At 38.9% G+C, this 21,233-nt stretch overlaps 1 protein-coding gene across 3 annotated transcripts in view; it reads right to left on the reverse strand.

Moving 5' to 3' along the window:
- Nucleotides 1–5,188, reverse strand: part of ldlrad3 (low density lipoprotein receptor class A domain containing 3) — a 79,761-nt gene extending 74,573 nt beyond the window's left edge. For 2 of the 3 annotated variants that reach the window (XM_069181533.1, XM_069181532.1), the window contains exon 1: nucleotides 4,869–5,188. In XM_069181533.1, coding sequence (XP_069037634.1) covers nucleotides 4,869–4,920 — 52 coding nt within the window. In that variant the 5' untranslated portion in view covers nucleotides 4,921–5,188. The remainder of the gene's footprint in view (nucleotides 1–4,868) is intronic. The other variant, XM_015338392.2, reaches the window with a different exon arrangement.
- Nucleotides 5,189–21,233: the final 16,045 nt, after the last annotated feature.

The following is a 21,233-nucleotide window of genomic DNA, read 5'->3' on the forward strand; positions in this document are numbered from 1 at the left end:
GGATTCTGAAATATTTTGCATGACTAGCCCACTCACTAATGTCACGGCTGGATGGAGAGTTTTTCAAAGTGCCAGCATGCTGATTTTCTTATGTCCTACGTTGTTTCGGGGTGTTTTTCTTCAAATTTTGTAAAAAGCATATCTCGGTTTTTCATATCTTCCATTTCCTCTCTGACTATGTACAGAGATAAGCGAAATACACTACACCGCTACACAGGTGATTTGCAAGAGCTCCTCAGAAAAGGAAGAGGCTGGAGCATTAAATGCACTGAGTCACAGATCCAGACTGTGCCTGAAAAGTGGGCAATAATCCCAATCTCAAGATTCTTGAGGCAAACGTACACATTGGAATGGCCTATCCTGTTTAAAAATAGGGATGTATGTGTTTTTTTTTTGGTTTTGAATAGTATTTAAAATCACAAGTAATAGTTTATTCCATGCTGAAAAGAGAAGAAAGAAAACACAATGTTTCAGCTGTGGAGCCTTCTTCAGGTGTGAGCGAATTTAAAATCAGATTACTATATTTTTTGCATGGTTTCTCAGTCAAACCCAGTTGGGTTACTTGATGACTCACTGGCTTGCTTTAAAATACCTTCACCTTTGCAATCGAAGGTTCAGGCATATTACAGAGCAACACAGAACAAAAACAATTAGCAGAAGCTAAATCCATTATTGATCAGAAAGGATAGATAAATGAAAGATGATGAACAATAAAAAGGCACTGAAATTAACCCTGGAATAATGTAACTGTTTCTAATTCTTTAAAACAGCAATGTTGGTTAATGGGAAGACAGAGTACAGTTCTGAAAAAAAAACATACTAAAATGGTTAATGAATGGCAAATAAGACAGGATTTACAATAATGTTTGTAAAGCCTATGTCACAGGCAGAGAGATATAAAAGCTGTAACAGGGACTGAAGGTAATGCTCCAAGAACTAGAAACGGAACAATAACTGCAGATTTCATCTTTATCACCCCAGTGTCACAACATTAGAGACTTTTCATTTGACATCTAACTCATGATTAATCACGCGTTGCTATAAACAAACGTTCTCATAAGCGCAACCAAGTTTAGAAGACATGGGCTGATACAGAAGACTAATTCTTGAAAAAGACACACAAAGCTAAGGAAACTGCACTGAAAACCCATCTAAACCTCCCTCCACTTCTGAGATGTTATTTACTGTTAAAATTGAGTTTTCTCTAGAAATATTCCTTCTAGACATTTTTGAACTGCCTCATTCAATTGAGGGTCACTGGGGAGCCAGAACTTTTCTGGACAAACGATGGGCACAAGGCAGGGTTCACAGTGGCCAGGGCACCAGTCTGTCATGGGGTACAAACAGACACAAACACAGACGTGCTCACACTCGCACCAGGGCTACCTCCCCATAAGTCAAGAAACCTAACAGCATGTCTTTGGACTGTGGGAGGACATTGAAGTGCCTGGGAGAAACACACATGAACAAGGGTAGAACACTGTACAAACTACACATGGGTAACACCCTAGGAATTGAACCCAGGGCCACAGCACTGAGAGGCAGCAATCCTTATCACCACAACAACAAGCTGCCTCTTTGTCTTATACACTATTCTAAAACAGGGGCCACTGCTGATGTTAAAACACTGGCGTTACCTCATGTTCTCCCCATCTCCGTTAAGATGCCTTTTCTGTAGCGTTTTCACACTTGCCACTCACTACAGTGGTAATCCAGCCCAGTGAGAACAGCTGAAATATTAAAGCCATCCCTCTCAGTGAAGTGGGTCTGGCACAGGCAGACACCCAGGTGCTGCTACACCTGCCACATTATCACTGCAGACAAGCTAAATGACTGGCCTGGATCTGGAGTTGTGTCATTGTAGCAGTAAAGTCCTTGTGTACAACACAGGACAGTGAGCACATGGCAGAACAGCACTCCCACTCCCAAAGACAAAGTAACCCAGAACTGATGCCACATAAGAGGGGTTACAAGCCAGAAGAGGCCAATCTGTCCACTAAGCCTGTTTGGTAGTTAGTAGCTCATTGACCCAAGAATCTCACACAGCTGTTTCGTGAAAGAAGTCAGGATATCAGCTTGAGCAGCGTGGCTGGGTGGATTGTTCCAAACTCCCACAAGGTAAGAAAGGGCCACCTGTTCAAGGTTTTACATGTGCTTCCACATGGTTTCCACCTGTGCGCTCCGGTTTATTTGTTTAATTTATTCTGAAGAACTCAGCTAGGTTGAGTACTAGGATTGGGTCCTCTAAGTCTTCAATTTTCAAACTAAAAAGGTTCAGTTCCATATATTGACAAGCTGAAATATTCACCTATGCCACAGAATGTATCCGGGCACAGTATTCTAAACGAGGACTTACTAGTGCAGTGTACAACTTTAATCTAACATTCCTTGATTTAATTTATGCATTAATTTAGCTACAGTATATATCAGTGACAGATACTGTATATCCATTGTTAAATGAGCTGACAACAGAGGTCAGTACACATAAAAACTCACAATCGTGGTACCAAATAGTGTAGGAAGCTTTATGAAAATTTTAAACAGATGTACTGCAGAAAACCACCTAAGCAGACTGCAACCAAAAACCCAGCCACCAGCTAACACCATGAGGCTCTTTACTGTATATCACCAAATATAAAGCTTCTACCTATGCCAATACCAACAATCTAATTATTTATCACCAGTAATTCTATAGCCTCTGATGTCCTCTAGCCAGTCTATAGTTGCACACAACCTCCTAACAGATTATTTGCTTTTTTATTCTCTAGATGATGTAAATGACATGTCACTATAAACACCGGAGTCTTTTTCATCAGCAGCCTCTGCAGCCTCAGTGTCTCCTATTTTGTATGCATCTCTTACACCAGTGGATCCCAGCCCTGGTCCTGCAGAAAACATTGTGTCTGCTGCTTTTCATTTCCACTGGGCTCTACAGCTCCAGAGCTAATGAATCATTTAATTGATCTGCGTGCTTGAACCTTTATTCAACCTGTTGCTTTGGTCAGTCCTGAGTGTCAGAAATACCCTACTTCAAGGGCACTATTACCAACAACTTCAGCACATGTACCTTTACAATGCTTCTGCTCAAGTTGCTTGCCATTACTTCTGGGTAAACAGCACTTACTAGCTGATCCACTGATGACATCGTGAATGACACCTTATCTGACATGCCCTTTATAAGCAATCTGGGGAATTTCCAGCCATTATCCTCTACTACTGTGTCCCCACTAACCACACTGGCCCATGCTTAAGTTCTGGCCCAGAGGGAAAAGTGCTATATCCTACTCCAATAACACCATTTGCAGTGGTTTCCTTTCCTGGTCCACTCTTGCTTAGCCTCTGAGATCAGGCTACCCTGGAGATGAATAAAGTATTTGAATTGAATCGAATCGAACTGAATAATAATAGGTACTGTAGTAACACTGCTGTCTGTTGAAATCTCTAAATCTTGCAATTTACCTCATTGTTATTTAAAATAGTCATTTCCAGAGAAGTATAATTCTTCCCTTGAAAATCTGCACAGGAGCAGAGAACTGGTTAACAAACTGAAAGAAGATGAATGTTAAAGCTATTGAACAAGGACTGGAACAAAACAAAGATGTTCAATCTGCCTGTTTCAATAGTCACATTTAATAGGCAGATAAGTAGTTATTTCAATTTCAAATTAAAACAGGTCTGAAGTAGATTAAAAGACTGCAGTAATATAAAATGGATAATTATAAGCTACCAGTTCTGTTCTAAAAATAGCCGCCTATAAAACTGAATTTTAACAGGCCTGTGCCCTTGAGAAGTTATTGAACATGAAGGCTGATGAAGGTCAAACTCATTTCAACTAATAATACCAAACTCATCGAAACCTGAGCTGCCGTTTCTGCTGTTATTGGTAAACCTTCACATTAGAAGTCCATGGATGAGTGACCTTGATGAGCAAGGTCATCATGTGAAAATAATTGGTTATTTTCTACATTTAATATAGTTATTAAAGCTGCCAGTATTTGACAGGTGTAATAACCGAGAACTAACAAATGCCAAACCAGTGCAACTCCCTTTTTACAGGGGACATTTTTTTTCCAATAACAAACCACAATGTTAGATAAGCTCCTTATACAATAAGTTTAATTTCAGCAGAGATGTGCGTTGTATGAGAATTTAATGCTTGTTTTTTTATGTAAACTGCCTATAAATATAGTTTTGCGTTTGAGTCCGTGTGGAAAACAAAGCATTATATTTCTGTTTTAAGTCTCAAGTTAAATTGTGTGCTCTCTGCGCGTCGGGTGTGATCCTAATGTTCCATTCATAAAATAAGCGCTGCCAGTCAAGAGCTGATCTCCGTCGATCACACTGTAATGTAATCCGCCCACATACAGACACCAGTGTAACTATACTCTTCTTACCCCTGGGGGCCCCGACGTGTTGGCATAGCCAGGGACAGATTGAGTTGTCACCGATCTGTTCTGTCAATAACCTCCCTTCTCCGCCCTGCTATTCTCGATACCTGGGCTACACGGGGAAGTCGGAAAACCCATCTCCCTAGACAACGGGTTTTAATGTCAGATGCTCATTTACAGAACCTTTACCTTCAATCGGTGGGGAAAGGCTGCAAGAAACCGATTACTTAGACGCCAGGACTAGGGGGTTGTAAAGTGAAGCGAGTTATTCAGCAGCTGGCTCAGTTTAACAGTGTTCGGGGGGGCTGAATAAAAACTCACGCTAAAAAACAAAGCCTTTGTAAAGACAGCCCAGCACACACACACACAAAACCCAAACAAATCCGCACTATTTGTAAAGCACTGACCGCTTGAAAGCACGCATGCTTTTAAAACCGCAGCGTCGCCTTTAAAGGTCCTCCCTCCGGAGCGCTGACTTACCTACCGAGCTGGAGCCGGGGCCCGAACCCAGGAGCAGATACCAGACCCACATCGTCCCCGCCCGCCTGCGTCTGAACCACCCCGATGCAGGCGAAGAGTCGGGGTAGAAGTTTGCAGCTTTTTCCTCCTTTCCCTCAACGAGAACAACAACCCCCCCCCCAAAAAAACCAAACAAAAACAAAACAAACAACAAAAAATAAGAATGTATTTACCCCCCTCCGGGGGAAAGTTTTCAAGTTGGGCTGTATGGATGAAAGCGAGTCTGTCTGGGATAGACGACCGGAATCGGGACAGGCAGGGGGTGGGGGGAGAGGGAAAGGGGGGCACCGGGATCGAGTTCGCCTTCGGAGAGGCGGAGACTTTGGGGGGAGTCGTGGCCAGAGGAGGGGGAGAGAGATGGAGCCGGAGCCGCAACAGCAGTGAAGAGGCCAGCGTGCGCTATATGATTTAGCGGTCTGAGCGCCAGCGTGAAATGCCCCAGTGCCGTGCCCGAGTGAAGAAGTCCTCTTGCGTTTCAGACGAGCTCGTTTGTAGAGGCTAACGCGCTGCAGGACACACATGAAAGCACTATCACATAGACTTTCGTTCATAAAAATTAAGTACTCAAAAGCGACAGACACAAGTGTTACATTTGTCACTGATCTGTGAAAGCTAACTTTTCATCACGTTTGTCTCGGGGGAAATAGTAGATCTATTTTTTCGGGCGCTGAAAAGTGCACATTCAAATTGCTTTTCTTAAAAAAAAAAAGAAACCATGGCCTTTTTAAACCCGCTGTTTAAGGGACTTAATAGTATTATAGTTTTTACATTGGTGTTATTTCATACTCTATAAACATCTTTCAACAGTTTCAGTTGTAGCATATTTTTCTTGTTAACTTTAGCAATTAAGAGAATGGAGAAATAAACCATTTAAAAAATAGAATACCCAGAAAATATTAATATCCCATGATCAAAATGAAAGAACCATTGCATAATATATTCATCTAGAATATATTTTGCTGTTTTTACTGTGAACATCTCAGATTCCACACTAAACCCAGACAGTATGTTATACAAACATGCTTGGACTTCGAAGTCCATTGGATTTTTAGGCCTCTATAAATCATTTACAGTTTGAGATTTCTTGCGAAGTACTTTGCTGGTTGCACTTTCTTAATACAAACAGTATCTCAACCGTTACATTGATTCAGCTAATTATCAATAAAAGAACTGAGGAGCTCAATGGTTGGGATTGGAATGGCTGTAGCATGAGACTCCGTGCTCCATACACAGCAAACACGTTTCTATAAAGATCTGTGCCTGTGGCAGAGATCAGTGTTTTCCTGTTCCTCTTTACCTGTCATCATCCGTGATCTGTGTAGAACCCATTTACACTTCAGCCCTGCCTTGTAGCTTTCAAGACAAAACTTTCTCAGAACTGCAACTAAGAAAACAACGTTTTTCAAAGGTCACAAGGGATATACTGTAGCTGTTTGCCCTTTAAGTCCTTTGCATTCTGTTATATTTGAAATTATTCCAATGTACATCATTATTTACAAGAGGTCTCTACGGCAGCCACATCACCGGTACAGGCATTACTACTCTTGTTAGCTTCTCTGGCCCCTGAATATTGAATAATTGAACCGTGAACTGCTCTTGGGTCGTTGGTTTAAGAAGGAGAGCTCGTTCCACAGTTTCCCCATATTCGGATCTTTTTGGAGGATGGATGATACCTTTACGTTGCACGTATGCGGTTCTTTTAAGCTTTGGAAACATCTCATAACGCAAAAGTAAACCTTGAATCGCCGTTAAATCACTACACTGTAGTAATAAACTGAAAAATGTAGAATAGAATAATTATTCACAATTTCTTAAATCTGAGTTTTGTTTACAATTGCCAGATAAACCCACTGTTGGGAATGTTAACCTGCCGGAACAAGGACTCAGATTAAATCTTTAACTTAATCTGATTGTACTAAAATGGTTCTTCTTATGTGCTTTTTGTTGTAATAGGATGCTTGCTTTGATATCTACTAAATGGAAATCCACCACTGAATACTGCATATACTGTTTTCGGAAGTCCAATGTTTCCATATCACAATATCAACTATAAGTGTTTCTTGACTATATGAGAAAATGGAATCTATAAATCACTGCCCACCTCACAATTATTTGCTTTAAAAAAATCTGGATTCAATGTGGTAGTTACAAGAGAAATTAACTAAATGTAATAAATTTGCATTTTGTTTTATTATTTCCTGTCAACTATTTGTAGTTTATTTTGTAAATAGTAGGTTGTATGATACAATTAGCCTTTTGACGTATGACAAATGTCTGTAATGTAATTGTTGCCAGACAAATGGCTTCATTAAAACTAATTAAACTCTAATATGAAAGTTGTTATTGACTTAATCTTTAAAGAAATCCAATTATAGCCTAGCAGAAAATTACATTGGGTATAGCTGATATGACTGTCACTGCAGAGTGAAAATACAGCAACCTGAAATGGCTGGCCTGCAATCTATTAATCCCATCAATAGAAAGAACAGCTGTGAGGCATTCACAGCATTAACAAGTTCTCTCAGTTTTCCCCGCTTAAGGAGAACGTCCTGTCGTTTCCTTTGGCCTTATTTTAACAAAAAACTGTCTGATTTCTATTTCTTCTCTGTGTCGATGGAGATCCGGTGCTTTCCATCCACAGAGAATGATTGCGGGTAGCTCGTTCCCTTTCTGATGTCCCTGGATGTTCGGATCTCCCCACCCCAGATGAGTCTCTGTTGGGCAGGGTCATGGCAATGTTGGAAGATGAGTGCCTGTTGGATCTTGCTTCACAGTGCTGTGAGACTGCACCACCATGCAGCCACACTTAAATACAATACAAAATTCAAAAGAAATGCCATTTTCCACACCTCATCCATTCCCTACAGTGGAACTCCCTTCTATGTTTTACCTTGAGGACCTCCGGATCCTGGCAGTTGAAAGCTCTGTAAACAGTAAGTAAAATTGAGGTCAGGATCCAGGGATGACAGATGAGAGAATATAGAAGCACCTGAAGCAGCCTCTGCATCCTTTCAGCTACAGTCAGACCAGCCTGCCAGATCCATGTCTGCTTCTGTGTGAAGCCATCGTCCAGCAATAGTACTAAATCTGAGCAAACAATATTCCGGATTCCATGCATACATTTTCCTGTTTCAAGAACAAATCATGTACACTTCCAAAATGTATAAAAAGTGCCCACAGTGACCCTCAGAATTTAAGAGGGGTAAAAAATTAACTTTATAAGATGCCATACAGTATATGAAGGATAAGACACACTCTGTGATGGAAAACTTAAGCTTTAAATTTGTATCTCAAATCTTGCTCCAGTGAATGACCATATATGCGACATTCAAGTCCTTAATCCAAGTAGTATTGCTTGGTAAGGGTTTTTATGAAGCCAGGAATAGAAGAAGCCAGTCGCTTTATTTTACTTCTGCTACCAGACAGATAAGGGATAGGGAGTGCAGACTGGGCCCACAGGGGACACCACAGAAACACATTGCAGAACAATGATATACTGAAGTGTAAAATGACTGAAGAGACTGGACACTCACTCATATCATGATTGTTAGTCCCAGAATGACTGAAGACCATCCTGATTAACGTATCTATTGAAGAAACAATATTTCCAGCCCAGTGAAAGCCTTTGACACAGCAATGTGAAAAAGAGAAAGGAGACCTCTGTGTAAGGAGCTTGTAATGGTGAAAATAGGAATGCCATGTCTTCTGTGATTTTCTGATTCTTTCTACTGAATGCCAAATCCTATTTAATTATGGGATAGTCCTGTGTAAAACAAGTAATGGATTCTGAATGGTGATACCAGAATTTTTTCAAGTGGAAACAAGATACAAGAATGTCAGAGTTCAACCACCGAGACAATGGATATATATTATGGTAACATGAGTCTGAATTGTATGAGGGAAAATTAGTCCATCTGTTTAAATCTACCTGTTTTTTGCTGTAATTACAAGTAGAATAAACCTCAGCACCAAGGTACTATATCTGAAGCATTTGACCAGTGTTACAGGTAGGCCTTTTTTCAACTATACACTTTAAGATAATAAACCAGACTTGGAACAATTACTTTCACACCCTGTTATACCCTATATCAAAATTACTTAAAGTAGTTAGAAGATGAAACAAGGACTGAGACACATTATCTACACATTATCTATATATAACAATATACAATGTTGACTTATATATAACTCTAGAAGTATAAGTAGTAGATTGAAAATGTTAAAGCCTGTGCTTAAGGCTCCAAACACAAGACCAACAACAAAAAGTAAAACCGGACATCCCTGAAAAGCATCTCTAGAAATAACTAATCGGGATGAACTTCAACACTGAAGTTAACTTGCCTGTTGACATTAAAGTGTTAGCTTTATAAAATACTATATTTACATCTAATACAAAAATGGCACAGGGAATTTACAATGTCAGTAGTAATTTTTGTAATATAGAGAAGAATGGTAAACGTTATCAGAAGTCAGACACCTTTTAAAAAAGCACAGTGAAGTAATTTGATTTTATAGGCCTACAGCTACTGTAATAGCACCTTAGCACTAAGTACACCTTGGCATTTCAGCAAATTGGTGAGAAGATTAGATGATAGTTTGCAGAAAGATTGGGACTTCAATTCTTTATAACAATAGGAATATAATGGCATACTGTATTAACATCCCTGTAAAAAGAAGCTTGCTCAAAGCATATGTATCGTGACAAGCAACAGAAGACCTAATTGGGGCCAAAAAGTCAGATAAAGTTGAAGAGAGATGCCATCAATGCCAGAAGATTTACTTGTTAATCATGTTCTGAACCACTTCCTTTATCTCTTATAAGAGAGAGATAGATATAAGTGCCTGCAGCACAGATGTCTCACCAGGGGAAAGTCTATGTAAATAAAAAGACTGGAGAAGCCTCCTACATTTTCCTGATTAAATTGAATGTCTCAACTGTATCATTTTCTATAAAACATGAAAATGCAGGGCTTATCTGTATGGGATATTATAGTAATTTTCATACGGATATGGGGATGACATGGGATACCTAAGAATATCTGCAAAACATTAATTTCAAATAAGTGGCTAGGCTGATTGCCATTTAAATAAAAGAAAAGAAATTGCATTATTAAGATGATTGTTAATCTTATGGATTAAGTCTCCAAATTGCAAATGTGAGGCAAATATAGAAGAATTATGTTTGATAAAGTTGTGATATAGTGGGAAATGACTCTGAAGCAGCCAGCATCTTTGCTCAAAACATAGGCCCAATCTAGACCCATTTTCAGAGCCAAGAGACAAGATTGCCACCTGGTAATTTGAGTCTACAGCACTCACTGGCAGCAGTGAAAATGCACAGGAGGGAGGGAGCCTTCAGGATAGGCACTCTGTGGAATAAACCACACCTCTGAGTAATCAGGAGGCTTACAGGACTGGATACAGAAAAGGTCTGTAACTGGAATTAGTTAGGTAGCACCCATTGCTAAAAATGGGTGGCTAATTTGTCTTTAGGCAATGGCTTTAATAGGATACAGTTTGCCTGGCCTAAAGGGGAAGACAAGTGCTGTCAAAGAACAGGGCTGACTTGCCGGATCAGGGATGACAGGACATATTAGCACCTGGAGGAGAGGGGCATTGCCGAGAGAGGTTTGAGCACATCTTCTCCCCACAGGTAAGAGAGTAGGACTTCAGGCAGCAGAGAGTGAGTAACTAGGATTCTCAATGTCTTAAGTGCTGCAGGCAGATGATCAGATGGGAGATACAGTACATAGAGTTATGTCAGGGATACCACGTTTTGTCACACAGTAGTGTTCGGGGGACAAGCAGAATCACAGAAGATGAGTGAAGAATAAGAGCTAAAGACCCACAGGAAACGTGAAAGAGTTTAGGAGAAAGAAAGCGAAGACCATCACTTAGTAAAATATTATGATGTGTCAGAAGAAGACAGGAGGGAACATCTGAAGGTGGACAGAGTCCTCTCAGTTTTCCAAAAAGAATAACATAAGGGACTGATGATCACAGAGGAGAAAGAAAATTGTAGAGAAAGATAGGCCACTGAAAACATAAAACATAAGCTGATAGAGTGTCCTGTGATGTATAAGAAAGGAATGTAAGAGCATACTGTAAGTGCTGGCAAAGCCAGAAGCATTTGACTTTGTCCTGTAGACAAGTGGAGGTTGTCAATCATAGCAAGAAATGTTTCTAGTTTGGATTAAAAACTGTAACCAAAAAGTCTCTTCTGGTCAGTATTCTAATTTAAATCTCAGCAAGGGGCATGTGAAAATTTATCAGTTTAAAAGTCTTCAGATGTTTACGTGGTCATTAAATACCAAAAAAGTTACTATTTCCACTATGTGTACCACAGAAAAATTGGCTTGACATAAATATAGTCAATTCTGGAGGATGATTTATGTCTGGATGAAATCCAAGGTAACTTAGTTGGCTTACTGTTAAATACATACCATGTAGCTATCATTCCCAGAACAGACACTCAAAATCTTAATATTGCAAATGCCTGTGACTGAACATCCATCTCTTTTGATTATGATCTACCAAGCATATGGTTTTTGACAGGGTTCATGCCTGTGCCCAGAATAATATCAAAGTCAGTGAATTCCAACAGGGATTTGGACAGGAGGTTAAAAAGATTTGGTTCAAATATTTTTAGGAACACAAACTGAAACAAAATGTTATTGCTGATAAAATCTGCTTTCGACTATGCCAATTTCTCTAGTTTATCATCTCTTTTCCTTTGCCTGACAATTATGACAATTAAAACCCCTTGTTTTATTCTCTGCAGAAGAGGAGGCAGCCACATAATAATACTTAATACCTAATGTCCTGTTCCAAATAATATTCTATATGGAATTGGTTTTCATTGGTATCATGGCTAATTCTCTCCTTTTTCTCCCTATTACAGTAAATTCATATATGTAATATATGCCAGGAGAAATTAGTCTGCATGCGTTCAAGGATAGAATAGAAATAGTAAATCCAGTGCTGGTGATGAATACCATCTCTGAGGAAGAATAACAGCATCTCCCACCATTGCAAAGAACAATGAAATCACGGATTTCCCCAAAGGAAACAAAAACCTTGAGAGGAAAGGGGACCTTCCTGAGAGCTGCTTCTCCTCTCACCCCCTCTCTTTATTGAACCCAGGAAACTGACGCCATCATGACCTGAAACACCACTGCCTTCCTCCCCACAATTCAGCCAATACACATCAACATACTTCTTTCCTGTCATTAATTCACGTACTAATACTGCCGGGAGACAAAATGCATCAGAGGAAAAGCAAAAGGCTAAAAGAGAAAAACAAAAGAAAAACAGGCTAAAGTTAAAAAGATCTCAGTTCTTAATAACTAACTAACATAAATAACAAGAGCATAAACACTCAACACAAAACAAATCTTAATTAATCCTGAATATAATCTCATTACATGAGAAAGGAAAGAAGAAAAACAAGAGAAGAGTGTCTCCTGTTGTTAAGTCTGAGATCTCTTCAGATCTTCCAGCCTCCTGTGCCTCATACTCTGAGATGGATGGATACTGTCTGCTAGCATGGAGGACCTTAAGTACTGTACCTCAGGTCACCCCTCTGGCTCCCCAGGCATAGCATTCCTTGGTTGAGCTCCAGCCCCATGAGACGTGGCTTAGCTCAGATACACAGCATCTTCCCAGCCTGCTTGGAAATCATAACTCCTTCAGACCATTCATACAGCACATCTTCTCTGCTAATCCAGTTTGCTTTGTACTATAGTGCACTGAAAATTCTTCAATTACATGACTTCTGGTGAGGGCATTTTGTACTCCTCGTAGTTTTGTTCTTGCTCTGGAGACTTTTCTTCTTAGTGCTTCTTTCCAAGCTCACAATGCAAATTGTCCAGTGCCTGCACCTGCAGCTGGACGTCTACACTATTCCCTTCCTGGTACCCCAAAATGTTGAGTGCTAGGAACCAGATGTCACGTGTTTGATCTAGGCTCTGTCACTAGCTGACTGTCAAAAGGATTCCCCTAGTGAGGAAGACATAAGTGTAAGGGCTTTATCAGCTCCCAGGGAAATAGTGGCTTCTCCAACATGTTCTGCACTAATTCTCCTGTAAGTCACTGTAAAAGATATAGAATACTAAACATATCTGTTTGAGAAGAGAATACAGAGAGTACAGATAAGCGCTGAATGCTCAAATTGGAGCGATGTAATTAGTGCAGTACCACAGGAGTCTGTTAATTGATATCAATGATCTACATTCTGGTATAATTAGGAAATTATTTAACTGATGATACCAGAATAGCAGAAACTTTAAACAGTGTAGATATTTCAAAGGAGCATTCACCAAAACTCAAGTTTAGGCAAATAACATGATAGATGACACTTAATAATGTCAAGTGCAAATTATTGCATAGTGGTAGCAAAACCAAAAATTCTGTTGTAGTTCGTTACATTAAGAGAAGTGCACTAAGAGACACCAAGGTGAAGTGCATCTAAACCATAGAACAGGAAGCGCTTTTGACACAAGTTGTGGGAGTCTGTAACAAGCTACCCAGCCATTCTGTAACAAACCCACAACAACAGATCCCTAGCTACAAAAACTTTTAATTTTGTTGTATTTCATAACAAAACAATGAAATATTTGATCAACAAAATATTGTGGTGTCACCACTTTTATAATGGTAAGATAAATTGACCTCTATAAATCCTGCAATTTGCCAGCAAATCTGATAAACACAAGGGTGGCCATTAGATTGGAAAAGATCAATTTATATTCCAATTCCAAAACAGGACAATACCAAAGAGTGCTCAAATTACCACACAATTGCGCTTATTTCACATTCAAGCTAAATAATACTTAGGATCCTGCAGGCTAGACTCCAGCAATAGATGGACCAGAACTGCCCGGTGGTATGCTGCTGTTCCCATCACCTGACCAGCTGCTGGAAGACAACTGGTCATATGACTGTTTATAAACCAGGAAGTGGAGGCTTTCTAGGTCAGTCAGTTGGTGTCATATCTACTGTCTGTAGGACAGAAGGCAGAAACTCTGTGTGCTTCATTCATCATCCATCAGCTCTATTAAAATAATGTTGTTGATCAGGTAGAATTACACAATGATTAGCTAGTTGCAAGAGTTCTGTCTGGTGATTACCACTGATTACCGTCATAACCATTATTCTTTCCCACCCAACAGGCTACCCATTTCTTGTCCATCATCGTATGACTGACTGTTTGTTCAAGGGAACAGAAAGATAATTTAAAATCTTTCTGAATTCCATTCTAAGCATAATAAGTCTTCCCACTACAACATCCAAAGATGATAGCTGCCTGCGCTTCCTTATTCTCTCCACAGGGGTGCAGGATACAGGGGTCACTGCTGTCAGCTGAGACAGGAAGACAAAACTGGCAATTCCAATTTGGGTGGGTATGCAATACAAACAATAGTTTAACTAATGGTGGTAATTCTGCTTACTATGGTCATTTGATTATCTAGTTGATACTTGTCTAATTAGTAAATAACTGCAGGATTTAATGACGTGAGACTTTTGCCAAACTAATTGATTAGAGCCACTAAAACAATGTGTTGGATCTTAACTAGCAGTATATGAAATACCAGAAATACCAACATTCACAACCTCAGAAAGGTGCTCTATGCTCTCTGCATATAGTATTTGCCAAACAATAGAGCTCCAACAAAAAAGGATGAAAGTTATTAGAAGGAATCCTAAATCCTTTCATAGAAGTGCAGAGTGTTCTTTTGGAGCAGGCATCCAAAGGGACTCAACTCAGTTTTTCTTCTTTATGCTGGCACTTATGCCTTATGGTTATGGAGCTGTTTTGTTCTTTTAGCTCCATCAGAAAAAGAAATGTATGTACTCCCCCCCACACACACACAAATCTGGGGGACTGCTGTTGCTTCTCTCTGCTTTGTCTGACGCATCTTCCCTCATTGCTATATTTACTACGCCTATTTCTTTTGCCATATCGTGGTCTCCAAACACAGGACAGACATTCTTGGCACATTCGAACTGGTAATTTAGTGGTAGGGCAGGGAACGACATCAAACCAATCTGTCGGAGTGGGAGCACAGCTGGGAAGCGTTCAGTGTACTGGAGGAAAATGTCATATTTGAGCACGATAAAGCAAAGCCCTCTACCTGTCCTTGCCTTGTATGCAAGACCCGTCTCCACGGAGGCTCATAAGCCATAAAAAATCTCATGAAGTGAGGCCTTCACAGATATGACAGCTGTATAATTTCAAGGACATGAAATTCCCAGTAGCTAAAAGCTTTATTAGAACTTTAACAGCTTAACAGGCACTGGAGCTGTTGTCAAAGGAGATTTTGCAGTATCAGCTGGAAACAGTGTGATGTAATTGTATATCTAAACAGGCTATTAGCACCCTGATACGGTCAGAATTGTGAGAAAAATTGCTAATACCGACAACTAAGGAATTTTCTGGAAAATTGCTATCCCTATACTTGTTTTTAGCCCTTTATAAACAATAATGTTCAAAAACACAATTCAGGGTTCTGAATATCCTGAAGCGTAAAAATTAAAATGACTTAAAAGTAAATATTCTGAGCAAACAGAAAAAGAAAATAAAAGAAAATGATTTTTGTTTCTGTGACAACTGAAAAAGTTACATGAAATGTGCAGTTTGCAACTTTAAACAGAAGTGTTTCTATCTTTAGAAATTTGCAGATGAGACATTTGCTTCATGTACCCTTTAAATTACAGTCCAAACTGTAAGGTATTTTGTTTTTTTTTCTATATGGTTGTCATGAATTATAATTTAAACTGTGAAAGGAGACTGATAGGAAGATCTAAACAATCTTATGAAAAGGTTACAGTCCATGAAAAGGAGCATTATAGAGACATTGAATTGACTCAAAAAATAAATAAACACAGGTCTGCATTATGCAATCTCTTTCCTTCCTGCTGTTAAACAAACACAGTGTGACTCATACTTTGTAGTGGAAGCTAAACCATGTTTTAATATAAAGTGTCTGTTATTTTAATCCAACCTTAGTTTTAAATGATTGCCTGCTTTTTAAAACAAGTCAGGGGTGCAGATGAGTATATTGAGTATATTGGGATATGCAGGTGTGTTGGTCTGGCTGTTGTGGGTTACACACCCATGGCACTCCAAAAGAGAGACTGGGATCCAATACTTTGACTTTGCTTATATCTTTAAAGATCTTCAGGATTCATCATCTGGGATTTGTAATAAATGCTGAAACAAAGCACTAGTCTTGCACTGTGAAAAAAATGATTGTATTTTTTATTTATACTGTAATACTGAACTATGCTGTGTAGCCTTTAGAACAGAACCAAAATAAAGCAGTCGCACCAGTGATGTGTATGAGGCAAGCCCTAATGTATACTGTTGGCAAAGTTCTGGATTGAGGTTTATCACATTGTTCTGCCTACACAACATCTGCACATATGAGTTCTAGGCATATTAGAAATAAAATGTTTGAATTAAGACTGTTCTGTTCCTTTAAATTTATGAATGGTTTTCTTTATTAATTATACTTTTATTTAATATTAGTTTTTGCAAGAAAATATCAAAGGAGAAGGTTAAGTAGTGATGTGCGTTTCCTAAAATGTTTACACAATGTTTTGTGGAGCCTTCTTCGTGTGGCTCCGAAGAAGAAGGCGGCTCCACAGCCCAAACATCGTGTTTTCTTTCTGCTCTTTTCATCATGGAATAAACCTTTACTTGTTTCTACGTATTTTTTGTACTTGTTGTATTATTGTTGTACAACCTACATTGTGTGGTGTTGTCTGCTGTACTGTGTATGTCCCAAGAGATCAGTGTGAATAAAAAGTCCAATGTACATGTACACGTGGCAATAAACTCCCCTATTCTCTACTCTCTCTACCTGAATAATTTCTTGTTCCTACACTGTTCTGCTTTCACTTCTTGCATATAATGAGACTAAAAGCTTAAATTGTTCTCTGTATTGTCCTCTTTTTTCATATGTCATTGCCAGAGCTTTGTTAGATCCCTCTTCTGCCTTTGCCAAAGCAGTTTGCTTCAAATCTGTGCTCTTTTGATTTTATTGCTGAGTAGGCATGATAGTTTGAATTTACAGGAACAATTAGAAATTGCAACAGTAGAATACATGAAGTAAATTAGTACATTTATGGCTACTTGAATCGGTCGAGCGCAGCAAATGGCAAGAGACTCATAGGGTCCAAGGACACAACATACAGTTTTTCATACATAATAACGTACAAAATAATCAGTACAAAGGGGTAGCTAAAATACGTAACTCAACCACTTGCTTCATAGACTGCAGTGGAAAGATACACTTGCTAAATGTTCCTCCCACAGTGTCCACTATACCAGTAGCCTTAAATATGGATGTTTGCCCATTATCCCTTCAAGCATGCAGGGGCAGCACCATCCTGTTGCTGGTTCAGTAACATTAATTTTTACAGGACAGGGTTGTTAGCCTTGTGCCCAACCTCCAACATGGAGGACTTGGCGCCTGATGTGGGACACAATCCCACTACCCCGAGATTATGAGCCTCATGCTCTACCAAGAGCCCCCAGCCTTAAATATACCAGATGGTTATTCCATATTGTAGGACACTTTGCACCACAGAACTGAAAACCGTGGACAAAATCTGACTGGTGGTTCCAAAACCAGCAACCTGCAAAGATTTGCTGTTATACTTTATAACAAAGTCTGTGCCTTCCAAGACAGATAAGATTCTATGTATATTCCCAGATATTTATAGGATGTAGCTTGCTTAATGGACTCATGATGAATTATGACTGGGGAAGAATGTTCATTCTGTTCAAGACCAAAGACCTTTTCTTCCATTTTTCTAGCATTTACAATCAGGACATTTTGGTCACACCAGACAAACAAACTACACTGTTCTGATACAGGTTGAGGTCGACACTATCATTTATCACAGAAAGTAAGGTGGAATCATCAGGAAAGGTGACTAGGAAGTGGTTTGGATCACTTGGCAACAATCAATAATGGCCAAGAGCAGTGGTGATCTCACACATCCCTGGGATGGTCCACTTAGTTATTACCTCAGAAGAAAGTATATTAATAACTTAGTAGCTTTAACCTGCTGCAACCTTCTTGTAAGGTATAAATTGTACCAAAATATAAGATACATCAGATACAAATATCAGATCTGTAATTTCTGATTATAAAATGTTCAGTCGGTCTGCACTACAAGCTGTAGAAACGTACCCTAGTACTGTATATGCTTGAAATAAGCTGACTGAGGGTAACTTCAGCATCTTCTGTGCTTTACCCTTATTTGTAAGCAAACTGATATGGATCAAGTTTACCATTTATTGACTGGGTGAGATTATGAACCAATGATTTAATTGATAACCATTTGTAAACTGAAACGTATTCATGACTTAGTCTACAATTATGATGACCTTGTCTGAGCAGTAAAGTGAAATTGATTGTGTGATGTTCAAACAATCATCAGAGGCTGGAGGCTTCAAGGCTCTTTTCCTTGGTCTGGGTCTCTTATCCCAAGTTGGATATGCCTTCTAAACCCAAGGTAGTAGATGCAGAACACAGATTCCTGTTTTTTAAATGGTCTTTGACTGACAGGTCAGTCATGTACAGTAGTTGATTCAAAGACCTCCATCTTTCCTCCTTGTACTGCCTTAATATAGTGTATTTGCTACTCTTTTTTCAGTACAATGCTGTAGTTGAGTGCAGAATCAAAAGTTAACATCATGCTATCCATTAAACTATAAAGAAAATTGCTGTGGGCTGCCAATTAAGCAGTTACAATGTTTTCAAGAAGCCCTCATCTCTCACTAACATGCAGACTAGAGTCTGCACTGTGCCTTTAGGATGATTTTATCACAAAGAGGAGGTGGTGAAGAGAAAGGCACTGTGTGTGTTCAGGCTGAAGGAGCTGTTCAGAAGCAATCAACACATTTATAAATGTGCAGGGATTTGTTGGAGCAGGAGTATGACTAGCTTGTAAATAGGAATTAGGTTGTTGGAGAAAGACGAATAAAACAGATTGGTTTGCGGTAGGGGGAATTCATATCTAATTTTCAGGAAGGTGTGTTTTTTCCAATGTGTGATGAAATGCCTCATCTCCACTGAGCTGAGGAAACAATTTTAAAAATTCACAAGGAAATACATCTCATTCTCTAACACACTCTTGAACACCAGAGATAAGGAGCACCTGTTCCCTGATCAAGAAGCGACCCACTGACATATAAGTGAGGGATGTTGCAGCTTCTGTAGCTAAAGGCAGGCTGCAGTTCTTTGCCAGCTTGTGCTGTCAAAGTGTCAGGAAGATTCAGCAGACCTTCCCCAGGGTGAAAACTAAACATTTCTGTCTCCTCAGCATGAAGAAATACAGCATGAAGCTGTAAGAAAGACAACTGAACTTATCACGCTGTGCCTGAGCAAGATGGACTTGTACATTTTCACAGCTGGTCACAAATCTGAAAACACCTGGTTTGGGAAAAAATAAATATATTAATCAAAGAAACATAAACCCTAATATACCTGTAATGGATCACTATACAGACACAGAAAGCATTAATGTTATGTACGGTACATTGTCAGTTACATCATGTACATTGTATGTTTAGCCTTCTAGGACCAATGGCAGTAATTCAATAAGAGGAAAATAATTTGAGCTAGTTCTCTGAAGAGAAACAAAGTGATCTTGGACTTTTGAAAAAGGTCAATCAATATCACTTTGTAAATGACAAGAATTTCATATTCTGTAATTGATTACAAATAGAAAAAGGTAACAGAAAAGAGCATCGACATTAAATTTAATAATTAAGCGGTTTTAAGTTAATGTTAGTCTCACTGGTTATCTGGGATAAAGAACACAAATGAGAACTTTGTAGATTCTTTACTTTAATGGCTGTATTTTCTGTTTTACACTTCACTTGGCTCTAGTACTGTGGAGTACGAGGCTGAACCTCAGAAGGTGTAAATAGTGGCTTATTCTAAATTAGAAAAATATACCTGTATATATACAGAGAAAAACACCAAAAGATTAGAATGGATATGCTTTGGAATGGTATAATGTGACAAAGAAGTCTTCTTTCATAATTCTCACATTATTATGTGACAAGCAAGACTACTGTCATTCAGAACTGTTTGCACTTAAAGGCAAGTCAGTGCTCTCTGGTTTGCAATGGCGATGAAGCTTTATCAAGCAGCTGAAATACACCCCATTGTCTCTCTGCTCTGCTGCTACACTATATAAAATGTAGAATGCGGACAATTCATTGCACACACGGAATGCATTACTGACAATGAGAAACAGAGAACAGTGTGAAGGCTGTGAATGAATCACATTCTTTCATTTGCTCTGGTTGTGACCTATGAAGCATCACTCTATGAGGCTGTAAATCCTGTTTCTTAGTTTTGATATGAATTGGGGAAATAACCCGGTTATAATAAATTCTACCATATTCTTCTCTGCCCTTCTTCTAATCTAAAACGGAGAGAATACCCTTTGAAAAATATTTTTCATCAGTGTTCTGTTCTTGTTTCATCCTGCAAATATTTGAAATCCTAGATGTGACCTGGGGAGCAATCATAAGGAATTTTGATATCCACTCCTAAATGTCTTTGTACTTAGTGTAGTGTAGAAAACCCATGAAAATGCTCATAAACCCTACTGAAATAAAACAGATATAAACCTTTTATTTAGGTTTCAAAGGTGCTGCATGATTACTTAACACAAAATCAATTGCTGTCTCTAAATCTCACATCTCATCATCAGGTGACTAAATCTCTGACTGAGAGTCCATGTTCACATTCAGTTATTCATGTATGTACTGAATTTGTCAGGCCTTAATAACAATAAGAGCTTTACCAATAAGGGCTTCACCAACAATAAAATAATCAGGATGACTTTGTTATACAAAATCAGTGCTTCAATACTGCTGCAAACAATAAGACAAATTTAAAACATTTAGTAAATTGCACTAGTTTTTAATGAATGTGTTTACAGCGAACAGCCAGGGAGCAACAGTAAACAGAAAGAATAAAATTCCAAGCCAACACAACAGCCTGATTAATATTGTTGTAAAACATAGGACTTGCTGTAAGCCAGAAAGTTTTAAATATTATCTGCCCTAGCTAGGCATATCCATCTATGTGTGCGTATTTGCTTTCAATGCTACACTTTTCATATCCAAAAACAACATTTTTTAACCTTTCTCAAAATATAGCAAATACAATTTTTGTCCAATATCCTCTGTACACAATCTTTAAGTTTGTTTTCACTGCATTGAAACTATTTCGTAATAAACAAACAAATGAATTGTGTAATCCTGACAAAAGCACTTTAGACAGAAGCTGCACA

This window comes from Lepisosteus oculatus, chromosome 21 (genome assembly GCF_040954835.1).
Source record: "Lepisosteus oculatus isolate fLepOcu1 chromosome 21, fLepOcu1.hap2, whole genome shotgun sequence".
Lineage (NCBI taxonomy): Eukaryota > Metazoa > Chordata > Actinopteri > Semionotiformes > Lepisosteidae > Lepisosteus > Lepisosteus oculatus.